The sequence below is a fragment of the Anomaloglossus baeobatrachus genome (assembly GCF_048569485.1).
Source record: "Anomaloglossus baeobatrachus isolate aAnoBae1 chromosome 5 unlocalized genomic scaffold, aAnoBae1.hap1 SUPER_5_unloc_20, whole genome shotgun sequence".
Taxonomy (NCBI): domain Eukaryota; kingdom Metazoa; phylum Chordata; class Amphibia; order Anura; family Aromobatidae; genus Anomaloglossus; species Anomaloglossus baeobatrachus.
This window is the reverse complement of record NW_027441796.1, coordinates 831,136-847,829: the sequence shown is the minus strand read 5'-3', so window position 1 is coordinate 847,829 and position 16,694 is coordinate 831,136. Positions and strand designations below refer to the sequence as shown.

Genomic DNA, 16,694 nt, shown 5'->3' with positions numbered 1-16,694 from the left:
GGACTCTGCTGTGCTGGTTGTCATGGTGCTGGATGAGGGGAAGTTTATGTGTGGGGTCAGGAGGGGTTTACAGTGTGGATGTAGCAGAGCCGTGTGTGTACGAGGTGTACGGAGCAGAGCCGCGTGTGTACGAGGTGTACGGAGCAGAGCCGTGTGTGTACGAGGTGTACGGAGCGGAGCCGCGTGTGTACGAGGTGTACGGAGCAGAGCCGTGTGTGTACGAGGTGTACGGAGCGGAGCCGCGTGTGTACGAGGTGTACGGAGCAGAGCCGTGTGTGTACGAGGTGTACGGAGCGGAGCCGTGTGTGTACGAGGTGTACGGAGCGGAGCCGTGTGTGTACGAGGTGTACGGAGCGGAGCCGTGTGTGTACGAGGTGTACGGAGCGGAGCCGTGTGTGTACGAGGCGTACGGAGCGGAGCCGTGTGTGTACGAGGCGTACGGAGCGGAGCCGTGTGTGTACGAGGCGTACGGAGTGGAGCCGTGTGTGTACGAGGCGTACGGAGTGGAGCCGTGTGTGTACGAGGTGTACGGAGCGGAGCCGTGTGTGTACGAGGCGTACGGAGCGGAGCCGTGTGTGTACGAGGTGTACGGAGAGGAGCCGTGTGTGTATGAGGTGTACGGAGCGGAGCCGTGTGTGTACGAGGCGTACGGAGCGGAGCCGTGTGTGTACGAGGTGTACGGAGCGGAGCCGTGTGTGTACGAGGCGTACGGAGCGGAGCCGTGTGTGTACGAGGCGTACGGAGCGGAGCCGTGTGTGTACGAGGCGTACGGAGAGGAGCCGTGTGTGTACGAGGTGTACGGAGCGGAGCCGTGTGTGTACGAGGCGTACGGAGCGGAGCCGTGTGTGTACGAGGCGTACGGAGCGGAGCCGTGTGTGTACGAGGCGTACGGAGAGGAGCCGTGTGTGTATGAGGTGTACGGAGCGGAGCCGTGTGTGTACGAGGCGTACGGAGCGGAGCCGTGTGTGTACGAGGTGTACGGAGCGGAGCCGTGTGTGTACGAGGCGTACGGAGCGGAGCCGTGTGTGTGATGTGTACGGAGCGGAGCCGTGTGTGTGATGTGTACGGAGCAGAGCCGTGTGTGTACGAGGTGTACGGAGCGGAGCCGTGTGTGTACGAGGTGTACGGAGCGGAGTTGTGTGTGTGATGTGTACGGAGCGGAGCCGTGTGTGTACGAGGTGTATGGAGCGGAGCCGTGTGTGTACGAGGTGTACGGAGCGGAGTTGTGTGTGTGATGTGTACGGAGCAGAGCCGTGTGTGTACGAGGTGTATGGAGCGGAGCCGTGTGTGTACGAGGTGTACGGAGCGGAGTTGTGTGTGTGATGTGTACGGAGCGGAGCCGTGTGTGTACGAGGTGTATGGAGCGGAGCCGTGTGTGTACGAGGTGTACGGAGCGGAGCCGTGTGTGTACGAGGTGTACGGAGCGGAGCCGTGTGTGTACGAGGTGTACGGAGCGGAGCCGTGTGTGTGCGAGGTGTACGGAGCGGAGCCGTGTGTGTACGAGGTGTATGGAGCGGAGCCGTGTGTGTGCGAGGTGTATGGAGCGGAGCCGTGTGGGTGCGAGGTGTATGGAGCGGAGCCGTGTGTGTACGAGGTGTACGGAGTGGAGCCGTGTGTGTACGAGGTGTACGTAGCGGAGCCGTGTGAGGTAATGGACGCTGTACGCAGACAGGAGACTGTAGAATGAATTTAATGCCGATTGTGAACCATAAAATATCCACTATTCGGTTATACGTAAGTCAGACAAGGCGGGGTGTATAGAGCTATTGATGCCTCTTTATATATAAAATGAGAATGTGACATTTTGGAAATAATACCACTTACCGTAGATTACAATCAATGCAGCTGATGTCTTCTAGGTCGTTATACAATGTGGTGGACGGAGGCTGCTTCTCTCTAAGATTCCTTTCTCTTTTCTTATGAGGAGAGCGTATTTTGTTTTAAATGTAGATAAGGCTCCATAGTTGTAATCCCTCAGTGTAAGGGGTTGGGGGCAATATTCTGAGCTTCCTTAGGTCTTGTGCGCACGCTACGTTTTTTTCCGCATTTCCTTCCCCACACGTTGCAGGTTTTTTTTTTTGCTGCATGTTTGTGGTGACCATAATGATGCAGCATGTCAAATTTTTTTTTGCGTTTTGTCCATGTGTTTCGGAGGACTGGCAGATCAATTCCCCGCTGACTCGGGGTTGGCAGGGGATTGATCCCTGGTATCTGGCCGGAGGGGGTTGGAGCAAGCGTGAAGAAGGTAGGAGGAAGTGCTTCATATTCACTGATCACCGGCTCGGCTGTCACACTGCTCCCGAGGCCTCTCATTCTTCTTCCCGGGCCACTAATTAATCTCATACATATTCACTGCTTCCCCAGCCACCGGCGTCTGTGATTGGTTGCAGACGAGCCCCCACACTGAGTGACAGCGTGTCTGAGGCTTCCAATCACAGACACCGGTGGGCGGATCTATATTGTATAGTAAAATAAATAAAAAAATTGGCGTAGGATCCCCCATATTATGATACCAGCACAGATAAAGCATTACATCTGGGGGCTGCTATTCTCAAACTGGGGATACCAATGGTTATTGGGCACCCACCAGCCTAAAAATATCAGGCAACAACAGCCCACGATTGTCGCATCCATTAAATGTGACAACCCTGGCACTTTACCAAGCTCTTCCCGATTGCCCTGGTACGGTGGCAAGTGGGGTAATGAGGGAGTTAATGGCAGTCCACAGCAGCCACTAAGTCCTCGATTAGTGATAACAGGCATCTATGAGACACCGACCCCATCACTAGTCTGTAAGTGAAAGTAAATAAACACAAACACTGAAAAAATCCTTTATTTGAAATAAAAGACAAAAAAAGGACCCTTTTTATTAACAGGTCCAATGTAAGGTCCCACAATGCTTCCACCACTGCTACATCTGAAGCTCACAGCAAGCGCCATAGAACATGACTGCACGGCTCACTTCAGTCACTTGGGTGATTTGCTGTCACAGGCGGAAGACTCCAACTGTGGCTGCGGATAACCTGAGTGACATCACCACTGACCACGCGGCTCACTTCACTCATGCATGGAGCTCACAGCGGGCAGTCATGTTCTATGGCACTAGCTGTGAGCTTCAGATGGTGCATTTTTTGGGGCCAAAAACGTGCATCTTTGGAGGTCACCACAAAGATACAACATGCGCACATAGCCTTATACAGTCATCTCTGTTTTGGATGACTAGTCCATTCCCCTTGTTGGTAACTAGTTACTATATCTGAATCATTGCATAATGATTTTAGGGCAACCTTTTCTTTTTTATTTAGGTTATTTTGTGTAGATGGGAGTGTAAAATGTCTGTTTTTATTGACATCTTCAAGCACCAAGTTGAGTAAAGTGTCCAAAAAAATAACCTTGACTTTCAAGGGGGTAAAAGCTTGATTTTGGAAAAAAACGTCAGTATGTAGTGCTGTATCATATAGAAATGATAAAAATGCATGATTCATCAAGACCCCTATGCAGCTGACCCCCTCCTTTGGAAACAGGTAACAGCGAATTTTCTAGCAGATGTGAGGCCAATCTCAACTTGAATGCACAAGAATGCAGAAAAGGACAGATTTATGACCGATAGAGATAAGAGCAGCAGTTGAACAGAAAAATTGCAGGTAAATTCAAATTCTTTTTTTCTCCTTATAGAAAATATGAATTAAGGTTTTATGAACTGCATCAATATAATAGATAGGAAAGCCATATTTTTGAATTTGTGATAAAACAGAGAATGTAAAGCATCGTTCCGCATCATTGGGTGACAGCAGGGGTACCGCCAAATGCATATCGGACAGATAGATTAAAATATCTATGCAATGTCTCTTATCTATGAATAGATAAAATTATGATAGGAAAGATGATGATAATATGTCCTGCCTGGGACCTCCAGGGGTGAACATATCGTAAAAGTTAGAAATCTCATCATTTTCAAAGACTTAAGGCCGCTTTGCATGCAGCGACATCGATCGCACCCGCCACCGTCGTTTGTGCGTCACGGGCAAATCGCTTCCCGTGGCACACAAAATCGCTCGGACCCGTCACACATACTTACCTTTCTAATGACGTCGCTGTGGCCGACGAACAGCCTTTTTTCTAAGGGGGATCGGTTCGTGCGGCGTCACATCGACGTCACACGGCAGGCGTCCAATAGAAGCAAAGTGGCGGAGAGCAGCCGCATGAAAGTCACGCCCACCTCATTGCCGGAGGAATCAGGTGCGGTGCTGTTCCTTGTTCCTGGGGTGTCACACGTAGCGATGTGTGCTGCCTCAGGAACGATGAACAACCTGCGTCCTGCACCAGCAACGATATTTTGAAAATGAATCATGTGTCAATGATCAAAGATTAGGTGAGTATTTCCGATTGTTAGCGGTCGCTCATAGGTTTCACACGCAACAACGTCACTAACGATTCCGGATGTGCGTCACGAATTCCGTGACCCTGACGACATATCGTTAGCGATATCGTTGCGTGTAAAGCCCCCTTTAGACACATCCTATAGTTATCTGAATTCCAGCCCTGTTATGAGTCACCAGAGGGGAAGTATGTGGGTGTAACTTGTGTTAATAAAAGCTAATGCCAATTATAATCCTTATTCAATGAAAGGAACATTGCTGTGTAGGATTGCTCTACGTTACATTGGAGTCCTTCCCTCCAGAAATCTGAAGCCATTTCTGTGACCCAGGTTGAGTCATTTCCCTTTTGTTATTCCCTTTTATTTAATGCAATTGTAAATACTATATTGTTTTGTTCCCCTTTGTAATATCTGTTGTATATTTTTATAAACATTGTTTACTTTTCAGATTAAATATATAACAGTTAATAGCGTATGACTTTGGAATGTGGTTTATAGATTAAGAGGAACAAAGCTACCTGTAACATGTGTCCAATCGACCTGTATAAGTAGAAACCCTGATTCCAGCGATGTGTCACTTACTTGGCTGCTTGCTGGCAGTTTTGATCATCAGTTTTATCTGCTTAAGATCTAACAGTTCTCTAAATACTGCTGTGTATAACCCCACCCACACCACTGATTGGCAGCTGTGTACAATGAGCATAGACACGAAGCTGTCAATCACGGGTGGAGTAGGGGGTTATACGGAGCTTATAAAGATGGAGGATACATGGCTGCTGGTTTACTAGTTCTCTAGTGACAATTCCCTAATGATAATACTGTGATTTTATCAAAACTACAGCAAGCAGCCCAGTAAATTATAATTACAAATCAATGGAATCAGAGTCCCTCTCTGTCATGGGTGACAGACAGTCCTGTCGTGTCTAGCTGTGCAAGATGGTCCCTGAATTTCTAATTTTGCTGCTGACAGTAGTCAGTGTACTAGGAAGCTACTCTGCTGGGTTTTCATCCTTTTCCATTTAGGACCCAGGGGAGCTCCCCTTCCCTTCAGCTGTTAATCATCTGTAATTCCCCTTGGGTTTAAATAGTCTCATTTTCCATGAACTTGTGCTATTGATATTCCGTTTCTTCACAAGCTCTGAATAGAAGCATGTGGCTTGCACGCATCAGTAGGATTGTTGCTGCTCTTTATACAACTTCTTACTGAGTCATCTAGAGATAAGTTGTAAGTTTCCACTTGTTTGTTATCCCTGTGTGTCCTTTAGTCCCTAGTGATGTTGACGAAGAGCTCATCCCATCCGCTCCCTACCTAGGGCCCAGATCATGGTCAGCCTGGGATCAGGTATTCGGCTTGGCGCATAGACGTGAAAGCTATCTAAGGCTGTGAGGGGACCCAGGGCACAGCGGTAGGCTTGATCAGAGGTCACCATCTTGCTACACACAAGGTTTCCCTTTCGCCATTCACTTGGTACTTCTCCGGACCTAATGTGACACTGTCTTTATATTATTCTCATTTTTAATTAAGGGGTAAACACTTATGCCTGCTTTACACGGGGCGACCGATCGTGCGATTTCACGATCGATCGTACCCGCCCCCGTCGTTTGTGCGTCACGGGCAAATCGCTGCCCGTGTCGCACAAAGTCGTGAAATGCCCGTCACACGTACTTACCTCCCGGGCGACGTCGCTGTGGGCGGCGAACATCCTCTTCCTGAATGGGGAGGGACGTTCGGCGTCACAGCTACGTCACCCACCCGCCGACCAATAGAAGCGGAGGGGCAGAGATGAGTGGGACGTAAACATCCTGCCCACCTCCTTCCTTCCGCATAGCCGTATGCTGCCCCGGGAACGATGAACAACCACCGCCATTTTAATTAAACAATAATTTGAATCTGAGCGACGAGTACACGACTCACGATTTGTGACCGATACTGCGTCGCTCAGAGGTGTTACATGACACGACGTCGTGTACGATGCCGGATGTGCGTCACAAAATCCGTGACCCCGATGATGCATCGCACGATAGCTCGTCTCGTGTAAAGCAGGCATAAGTGACAGAATCCCATAAAATTCACAAAACCCCAGCATAGGTATCATAATTGTTACTTGCTCTTCATTAGGAGATAGGCCTCTTTTAGTTCTAGTCCATTCTACACCCATAATCTAAACCGTAATAAAGGTTTGTGGACAGAGACGAGCGAATCTAAATAATAAAATTCGGTGTTTCTACTGAACACAGACTTTATAAATAAAAAAATCAGTGTTAGAGTTCGGAGTTCGGGTGCTTTATGTTTCCTAACCACTCGATCTAGCATCGGTGTGCTCGGGTACACTCAGTGCTCGGCCCAGTGCGAGCTGCTTGCAGTGTGTGAATGGATTTCATGGGGGTAAAACCATCATTATAGGATGTATTGTGTACAAGAAAAAAACACCCTCCCTCCCCGGAAATGCTCTGTTTATGGCTGGATGCATGTGGGGAGAGACCAGAGCTGCCCAATCAGTGACTTCCAATGGGGTTCAGGACAAGTCCAGTACCCGAACTGAACTTTATCTAAGTCCGGCTGAAAAAGCCGAACCCGAACTTCAACGGGTCCGGTCAGCTCTATTTGTGGGTAGCCTCATTAAAAAAAAAAAATCCCTTGGATATCAGACATATAAAATCCTTTAGTTTTTTATTACATGAATTATCCTTTGTAAAGTGATCATTTTTATAACATAAAGGGCCCAATTTATGCGGGTGCCACTTGTGATTCATGAAGTAGTGCCTGCCTCTTCATGAATCCAGAGCATCTTAACAACTTCCACATATCTAGTCTGCAGTGTGATTCAATTCTCCAGTCACTATTTTTGTGTGAAATGTCTACAGCTCTGCGCCAACTCCAGAGGTTCGGAGGCAAAATCATCACATCTAGACAATAGAGTTAGATAGGCATGAAGAATATATATTTACAAGCATTTATTAACAAAACAACAAGTTTTGAAATGCAATTATATACAATGCGATATACTTCAGAGTTCCTATCTCCAATCTAGGGCTGCGCTTTGTAGTAAATAAAGCAGTGTGCAATCTGAGATTAGTGAATTATCTAAATATAATCCAGTATCAAAACTATTCAAAAATATTCCTGAAGGCTCTCAAAAGGGCTAAAGGCCCCGTTACACGAAGCGATATCGCTAGCAATAGCTGGCGAGCGTACCCACCCCCCTCGTTTGTACGTCACAGGCAAAACGTTGCCCGTGGCGCACAATATCGTTAGTCCCAGTCACACGTACTTACCTGCCTAGCAACGTCGCCGTGGCCAGCGAACCGCCTCCTTTCTAAGGGGGCGGTTTGTGCGGTGTCACAGCAACGTCACATGGCAGGCAGCCAATAGAAGCGGAGGGGCGGAGAATAGCCGAAAGAAAGTGACGCCCACCTCGTTGCCGGAGAACGCAGGTAAGCTGTTGTTCGTCGTTCCCGGGGGTGTCACACGTAGTGATGTGTGCTGCGTCAGGAACGATACACAACCTGCGGCCAGAAGGAGGAACGACATTTTTAAAATGAACGACGTGTCAACGATCAACGACAAGGTGAGTATTTTTGATCGTTAACACTCGCTCTGAGCTGTTACACGCAATGATGTCGCTAACGACGCCAGATGTGCGTCACGAATTCTGTGACCCCGACATATCGTTAGATATGTCGTTGCGTGTAACGGGGCCTTAACAGTGTGCCAGCTAAAAAAGAAAATGAATATTCACTGCTCCCCACACCATAATCTTGCCCACCTCTAGGCAGTGAAGCCAGCGCCAACCAAGAGGACGGCGGTATTATTTGCGTGGGGAGCCGTGAATATTCATTCTCTTTAATATCAGGTACACATGATCACCCAGTCGCCGGCTTACTGCTGTGACTGGGCGATCACGTGTGTCTATTAAAGAATGAATAGTCACTGCTCCCCAAGCCCATAATCCCGGCTGTGGGGAGCAGTGAATATTCTGGCAGCTTACGTCTGCGTGTAACTGGGGGCACATGGCAGTAATGTCATGCACTGCGCCGTTTACATGGTGAAGTCACTTGCCGGCACCAGAAGAGAACACCGTGCACAGGGAGAGCGGAGGGATGGTAAGTATAATCATTTATTTTCTTATGTGTGCAGCGTGATGGGGAAATATATACAAGAATGGGCCCAAGATGACATATATACGAGTATGGGAGACACATATACCTGGAAGGGGCCAAGAATGGGGGACACTAATACGGAATTGGGGGATTTTCTCCCCGTAACAGTGTCAGCAGCAGATCCCACCCCATAACAGTGCTTCATGACCACATTTTTTGCGTTAATTTTTTCCCTATATTCCTCTTTCAAAACCTAGGTGTTTCTTATGGTCTAAAAAATACAATAATTTCTAAAAAGAAAGAAAATGGTTCTTTCCCTCACCAATTCTTACTTAAGGAACTGTAGCCGATTTTAGGATAAAACCCTTTGTACTATGGTACATCATGATGGCTTCTCCCGTGTGACTCATCTGACAACAGGACCTGGTTAAGGCTAAGACCGCACTTTGCGTTCCCCTACATGCAGTTTAGAATGCATGTTTTTGCCTTAATTGATTTGACCAAAGTTGCCTTTTTCAGAAATTTAGCGCTGAAAACGCATGCATATTTACCACGTTTTAGATGCGTTTTCAGCGCTTTTTACCTGCTTTTTGACCTGCGTTTTGACAGATGCGTTTTGAACATCAAGACAATGGTAAATAAAGTTTAGACAGTCAAACTGAATGAAAAAAGAGAAAAAAAACCAAAACATATTTTGTGAATTAATAAAGAAAATAGTTATATTTAATGAAATTATAGCGGTTTTATAATAATTTATGTTAAAATAGGAATAAACTTAAACTTTTCTTTAATTTAATTGTCGGACTATGTATGTGTGTAAAGGGACATATTAATCCATTAATTTGATGTCAGAAAAGCATGCGTTTTTGCAGTCCAAAACGCAGTGTTTCTGCAGCTAAAAAGCAGGTAAAACGCAGGTATTTTGATGTTTGTTGCTTTTTGCTACTTTTCATTGACTTCAATGTTAGCAAAACGCTGCAGAAATGGCAAAAACAACTGACATGCTGCTTCTTTGAATGCATGTTTTTTGCCACAAATTATGCAAATTAAACGCAGCGTTTTAAAACGCAAAGTGCGGTCAGGAAATCATCATTTTCTATAGACTATAATGGAAAACCAAAACGCAGGCCATTTGGCATGAAAACGTTGCAGCTCAAAACGCTGCAGAAACGCAGGTAAAAACGCAAAGTGCGGTCTTAGCCTAATGGTAAAAACATTTGGTAAATTTTGAAAGCAAAAATGGCTGCTCCGCTCTGTTGGTTTTCTGATGTCGGCAAAACTTGATTTACCAGTTATACATTTCAATTATTCACAACATCAAAAAGGTTCCTTCCCTTTGCGGCTTCTTCACATGTTTAACCCCTTAACGACCCTTGTCGTACTGGGTACGTCATGGTGACATGGTGCTAAACGACCCATGACGTACCCAGTATGTTATGGCGAAATCGCGGCCCCGGAGCCCCGGTGAGTGCAATCGGTGCACACAAACCTTAGATTCGGAGAGGAGGGGACCTCTGCCTGACCTCAGGAGGGGTGGTGCCTCCTCCCCGGACCTAAGGAGGCTGTGATTGGCTGACGAACACCGCTCAGCCAATCACAGCCACTGTAATGCTTCAACCATTGAAAATGGCTGAAACATTGAAATCCAGCCATATTAGTGCAGCTGTAGCACCGATTATTGGCTGGAGCTGGGTGATCGGTGCTTCATCCGCCCCCAGCTCTGATTGGAGAGATCGGCCTTGTGACCGATCTCTCCAGTCACCGTGGATCTGCGGCCGGTGACCACTCCCCTCCGCTTTACTCCGTCCGTGGAAGCCGAGAAAAGCGATCCCTGCAAGTGCCCCGGTAAGCCCCTGCCCCCGATCCGCTGCAACCGCCGCCGATCTCCTCTATCTGCTGCTGCCGCCTTTATCTGCCACCGCTCTCTCCCATCAGCTGCTGCCCCCCTCCGTGAGCTGCTGCCCGCTCTCTCCCATCCTCATCTGCTGCCCCCTCCACCATCTCCCACCCTGTGAGATCTGCTGGCCGCCTCCGCCCTTTCACCTTCCCGATCTGCTGCCCGCTGTCCGCCATCTCACCTCCGCGATCTGCTGCCCGCCATCTCACCTCCGCGATGTGCTGCCCGCTGTCCGCCATCTCACCTCCGCGATGTGCTGCCCGTCTCCCCATCTCACCTCCGCGATGTGCTGCCCGTCTCCCCATCTCACCTCCGCGATGTGCTGCCCTTCTCCCCATCTCACCTCCACGATGTGCTGCCCGTCTCCCCCATCTCACCTCCGCGATGTGCTGCCCGCCTCCCCAACCTCACCTCCGCGATGTGCTGCCCCTTCCCCATCTCACCTCCGCGATGTGCTGCCCGCCTCCCCATCTCACCTCCGCGATCTGCTGCCCGCCTCCCCATTTTACCTCCGCGATCTGCTGCCCGCTGTCCTCCATCTCACCTCCGTGATGTGCTGCCCACCATCTCACCTCCGATGTGCTGCCCCTCCCCCATCTCACCTTCCTGATCTGCTGCCCCCTCCCCCATCTCACCTTCCTGATCTGCTGCCCCTTCCCCCATCTCACCTCAGCGATGTGCTGCCCGCTATCTCACCTCCACGATCTGCTGCCCCCTCCCCATCTCACCTTTCCGATCTGCTGCCCCCTCCCCCATCTCACCTTCTCGATTTGCTGCACGCTGTCTGCCATCTCACCTTCCAGATCTGCTGCCCCCTCCCCCATCTCACCTCCACTATCTGCTGCCCGCCTCCCCATCTCACCTCCACGATCTGCTGCCCTCTCCCCCATCTCACCTTCCCGATCTGCTGCCCGCTGTCTGCCATCTCACCTCCGCGATCTGCTGCCCACTATCCGCCATCTCACCTTCCCGATCTGCTACCTCCTCCCCGATCTCACCCTCCCCATCTGCTGCCCGCTCTCCCTCATCAGCTGCTGCCCCCTCTTTCACCCTCCCTGATCTCCTGCCTGCTCTCTCCCATCCTCTTCATCTGAAGCCCCCTACCCCACCTCTCACCCTCCCCGATCTGCTGCCCCCTCCACCACCTCTCACCCTGATCTGCTGCCCACCCTCCACCGCTCTTCCATCTGCCGAGCCCTCTCCCATCCTCCGCCGCGCCCTCTCCCATCCTCCGCCGTGACCTCTCCCATCCTCATTCCATCTTTTTATTCATCCCACCTAGTCCCCCCCTTTTTGCAGCACATCCGTGCATGCGTCCTGATTTATTTTCTGTAAACTAAGAAATACAAATAAACTTAGTTTAGGGCCAGTAAAATTCTATTGTAGTAATCGTCAACTACAGTATTTTTTACTGAATATTGTAAGGGTCAGCCCAGTGTCACACGTGAGAGCGATGCACGAGTCTCACATTGCATCATCCGGCACGGTCGCTCTCTTCCAGACAGGAGTGTGCGGCTGTGCCGGATGATGTGATGCGAGATTCGTGCATCGCTCTCACGTGTGGCACTTGCCATAGTGTCAGTTGCAGGCGCTCATTATTTTATTATTATTTTTTTTCTGACGGCCGTATTTTTTATTTCGCCAAACTAAGTTTTTTGTAGGGTGGGGGTCTAGTTTCCAAAATGGGGTCACATGTGGGGGAGCTCCATTGTTTAGGCATCTCAGTGGGGTCTCCAAATGCAACATGGGGTCCGCTAATAATTCCAACCAATTTTGCTGTGAAATGGCGCTCCTTCTCTTCTGAGCCCCGCCGTGCGCCCAAACAGTTGATTTCCACCACATATGAGGTATCTGTGTACTCAGGAGAAATTGCACAATATGTTTTATGGTGCATTTTTTCCTGATACCCTTGTGAAAAAAGAGCCTACCTGTTTGAAAAAACAATTTTGTGTTAAAAGAAAAAAATATATATATTTTCACGGCTGAACATTACAAACGTTTGTGAAGCCTCCAGGGGTTCAAAGTGCCCATTAAACAGCTAGATAAATTCCATGAGGGCTCTAGTTTCCAAAATGGGGTCACTTGTGGGGGAGCTCCATTGTTTAGGCACCTCAGAGGGTCTTCAAACCCGACATGGCGTCCGCTAATGAGTGCAGCTAATTTTGCACTCAAAAATTCAAAATGGCGCACCTTGCCTTCCGAGCCCTGCCATGTACCCAAACATTTGATTTCCACCACATATCTGCGTACTCAGGAGAAAATGCACGATACATTTTATAGTGCATTTTTCCTGATACCCTTGTGAAAATGCTAAATTTTATGGCTAAAGTAACATTTTTGTGTAAAAAAGTAAACTTTTCATTTTTTCCTTCTACATTGCTTTGGTTCATGTGAAGCTCCTAAAGGGTTAATAAACTTCTTGGATCTGGTTTTGAGCAGAGTGAGGGGTGCAGATTTTAGAATGGGTCACTTTTGGGTATTTTCTGTCGCCTAGGTATCTCAAATCACTCCAAATGTGATGTGGTAAAAATTTTTTTGTAAATTTTGTTGGAAAAATGAGAAATTGCTGATGAACTTTGAACCCTTCTAACTTCCTAACAGAAAAAAATTTTGTTTCAAAAATTGCGTTGGTGTAAAGCAGACATGTGGGAAATGTTATTTAGTAACTATTTTGTGTGACATATCTCTCAGATTTATGGGCATAAAATTTAAAATTTTGAAAATTGCAAAATTTTCAAAATTTTCGCCAAATTTCCGAATATCGGCCTAAATTTACCACTGACATGAAGTACAATATGACACGAAAAAACAATGTCAGAATCACCAGGATCCGTTGAAGCGTTCCAGAGTTATAACCTGTCAAAGGGACACTGGTAAAAATTGCAAAAAATGGCCGGGTCTTTAAGGTGAAAACAGGCTGGGGGCTGAAGTGGTTAACAAGATGTGATTTCTGTAAATTACATTTTCCACATTCAGAACATAAAAATGGTCTATTTTGTGTGATTTTTTTGATGGTAAACAAGACCTGATTTCCTAGTAAAACATTTCCCACATTCTGGGCATGAAAATGGCTTCTCCCCTGTGTGAGATCTTTGATGTACAACAAGTTCTGATTTCCACTTAAAACATTTCCCACACTCTGAACATGAAAATGGCTTCTGCCCTGTATGACAGCTTTGATGCACAACAAGTTCTGATTTCCGAATAAAAAATTTCCCACACTCTGAACATGAAAACAGCTTCTCCCCTGTGTGAAATCTTTGATGCACAACAAGATTTGATTTCTGAATAAAACATTTCCCACACTCTGAACATGAAAATGGCTTCTCCCCTGTATGAGATCTTTGATGCCTAACAAGATCTGATTTGAAATTAAAACATTTCCCACACTCTGAACATGAAAACAGCTTCTCCCCTGTGTGAAATCTTTGATGCACAACAAGATTTGATTTCTGAATAAAACATTTCCCACACTCTGAACATGAAAATGGCTTCTCCCCTGTATGAAATCTTTGATGCCTAACAAGATCTGATTTGAAATTAAAACATTTCCCACATTCTGAACATGAAAATGGCTTCTCCCCTGTGTGATATCTTTGATGCACAACAAGATCCGATTTCCGAATAAAATATTTCCCACATTCTGAACATGAAAATGGCTTCTCCTCTGCGTGACATATTTGATGCCTAACAAGATCTGATTTGAAATTAAAACATTTCCCACACTCTGAACATGAAAATGGCTTCTCTCCTATGTGACGTTTTCCATGGTCAACAAGATTTGATTTCTGAATAAAACATTTCCCACACTCTGAACATGAAAATGGCTTCTCCCCTGTATGAGATCTTTGATGCCTAACAAAAGCTGATTTGTGAATAAAACATTTCCCACATTCTGAACATGAAAATAGCTTCTCCCCTGTGTGATATCTTTGATGCACAACAAGATCCGATTTCCGAATAAAATATTTCCCACATTCTGAACATGAAAATGCCTTCTCCTCTGTGTGACATATTTGATGCCTAACAACATCTGATTTGAAATTAAAACATTTCCCACACTCTGAACATGAAAATGGCTTCTCTCCTATGTGACGTTTTCCATGGTCAACAAGATTTGATTTCCTAGTAAAACATTTACCACATTCCAAGCATGAAAATGGCTTCGCCCCTGTGTGAGATCTTTGATGCATAACAAGATTTGATTTCCGAATAAAACATTTCCCACACTCTGAACATGAAAATGGCTTCTCTCCTATGTGACGTTTTCCATGGTCAACAAGACTTGATTTCCTAGTAAAACATTTACCACATTCCAAGCATGAAAATGGCTTTGCCCCTGTGTGAGATCTTTGATGCATAACAAGAGTTGATTTCCGAATAAAACATTTCCCACATTTTGAACATGAAAATGGTTTGTCCCTTGTAGGAGCCGTTTCATGTTCCACATCCGTTCTGTAACTTTTATTTTGCTTACAATTCTGTGATAAATCGGAATTTTGGACTTGTTTGAAAAGATCTGATGATAAAGCTTTCTGAGGAAGGACTGGAGGTATATCTGGGACACCAGCATGCTCTTTATATGTATCATGTGTGATACTTTCATCATCTGTTTTAAATTCTAAAGATAATAGATTTCCATCGGAACTCCCAATACAGTCATCTGTTAAAAATAAACACAATGTTATTATTTTTTAATATCTTGAAATTACATCAAAAATTTGGGAGGAAAATGAGGGGTGCGCCTTAAAATCCAAATATAGCTTTACCTGGGAGTCCTGTCTGTGCGGCGATCGGGCGGCCGGGTGCCTGTGGCTGCGTGCAAGCGGCCGGCAGCCGGGTGCCTGTGTGCGGGAGGCAGCCGGCACCGACAGGCACCCGGCTGCCGCCGTCAAGCAGGCACAGGCACCAGACTGCCGCCCGCAGGCACAGGCACCCGACTGCCGCCCTCATGCAGCCACAGGTACCCGGCTGCGTGCACGCAGGTTTTGCGGGCCGCCTGCTGGCTGCCACCCTTTGCGTGCGGGCGGCTGTGCAGCAGGTTACCCAGTTTGTCCGCGGTCCCAAATTCAAATGATGGCGCCGGGAGCGGGCGCGTACGCAGATGGAGCTCTTGGATGAGAGCTCCATCTGCGCACGCGCCGCTCCATGCACCATCATTTGAACCGGGACCGTGGACACTGGGACACTCACCGCACCGGCCTGCTGCACGACTCACCCGCCGCCACTGCTGCTGCCACCACGGACCCCGCGGCTCCTGCCACCACGGACCCCGCCGCCACTGACCCGCCGCGCCTGCCAGCACAACCTCTGCCTCCTGTGACCCCGCTTCACCACCACTGCTGCCCCCCTTCGGTAAGAGAACACCGGAGTATAAGACGGACCCCATTTTAATTTTTTTACCTTTTTTATGTCTAATTTGGTGTGCGTCTTATAATCCGGTGCGTCTTATAAAGCAAAAAATACGGTTTTGGTTTTTTTTTAAAACCATAATATCAGAAATGAAATTAAGAAAAAATGTATTCTGAATCTGTTGTCCAATTTCGACATGTAAAGGCTGCTTTACACGCTACGATATCGCTAGTGATATTGCTAGCGAGCATACCCGCCCCCGTCATTTGTGCGTCACGGGCAAATCGCTGCCCGTGGTGCACAATATCGCTAACACCTGTCACACGTACTTACCTTCCGAGCGCAGTCTCTGTGTGCAGCGAACAACCTCTTTGTTAAGGGGGAGGTTTGTGCGCTGTCACAGCGACGTCACACAGCGAGCGACCAATAGAAGCGGAGGGGCTGAGAGCAGCCGCATTAACGACACACCAACCTCGTTGCCGGAGGACGCAGGTAAGCTGTTGTTCGTCGTTCCCGAGGTGTCACATGTAGCGATGTGTGCTGCCTCAGGAATGACAAACAACCTGCGTCAATAACGAGCAACGATCTTTTGAAAATGAATGGCGTGTCAACAATCAACGATTAGGTGAGTAATTCAGATCGTTAAGGCGCGTTCGTAGGTGTCACACGCAACGACGTTGCTAACGATGCCGGATGTGCGTCACAAATTCTGTGAGCCCGATGACATATCATTAGCGATATCGTTCGTGTAAAGCCCCCTTTAGAGTTACATCTTCGTTAATTTGAATCTCCCATTCCTAGCACCAGTTCTCTGGAATATGCTACAGTAAATAATCTGATTGATTGTGACAGGGGGCTCTTATACTGTCCCTCACGCTAGGGGACCATAAAATATTCCTAACCTCTCGATTACCCCTTAAGATGGAGATGCCCAAGTCCTGTGACTTACTATTCTCCTGACCAAAT

The 16,694-nt window shown here is 47.5% G+C and overlaps 1 protein-coding gene across 1 annotated transcript in view; it reads right to left on the bottom strand.

The window, feature by feature from the left end:
* LOC142258976 (uncharacterized) overlaps positions 1-16,694 on the bottom strand; it is a 45,233-nt gene that overhangs the window by 26,015 nt on the left and 2,524 nt on the right. The window contains 1 exon segment of the mRNA XM_075331519.1: positions 13,356-15,039. Within this exon segment, the coding sequence (XP_075187634.1) occupies positions 13,356-15,039 (1,684 nt within the window).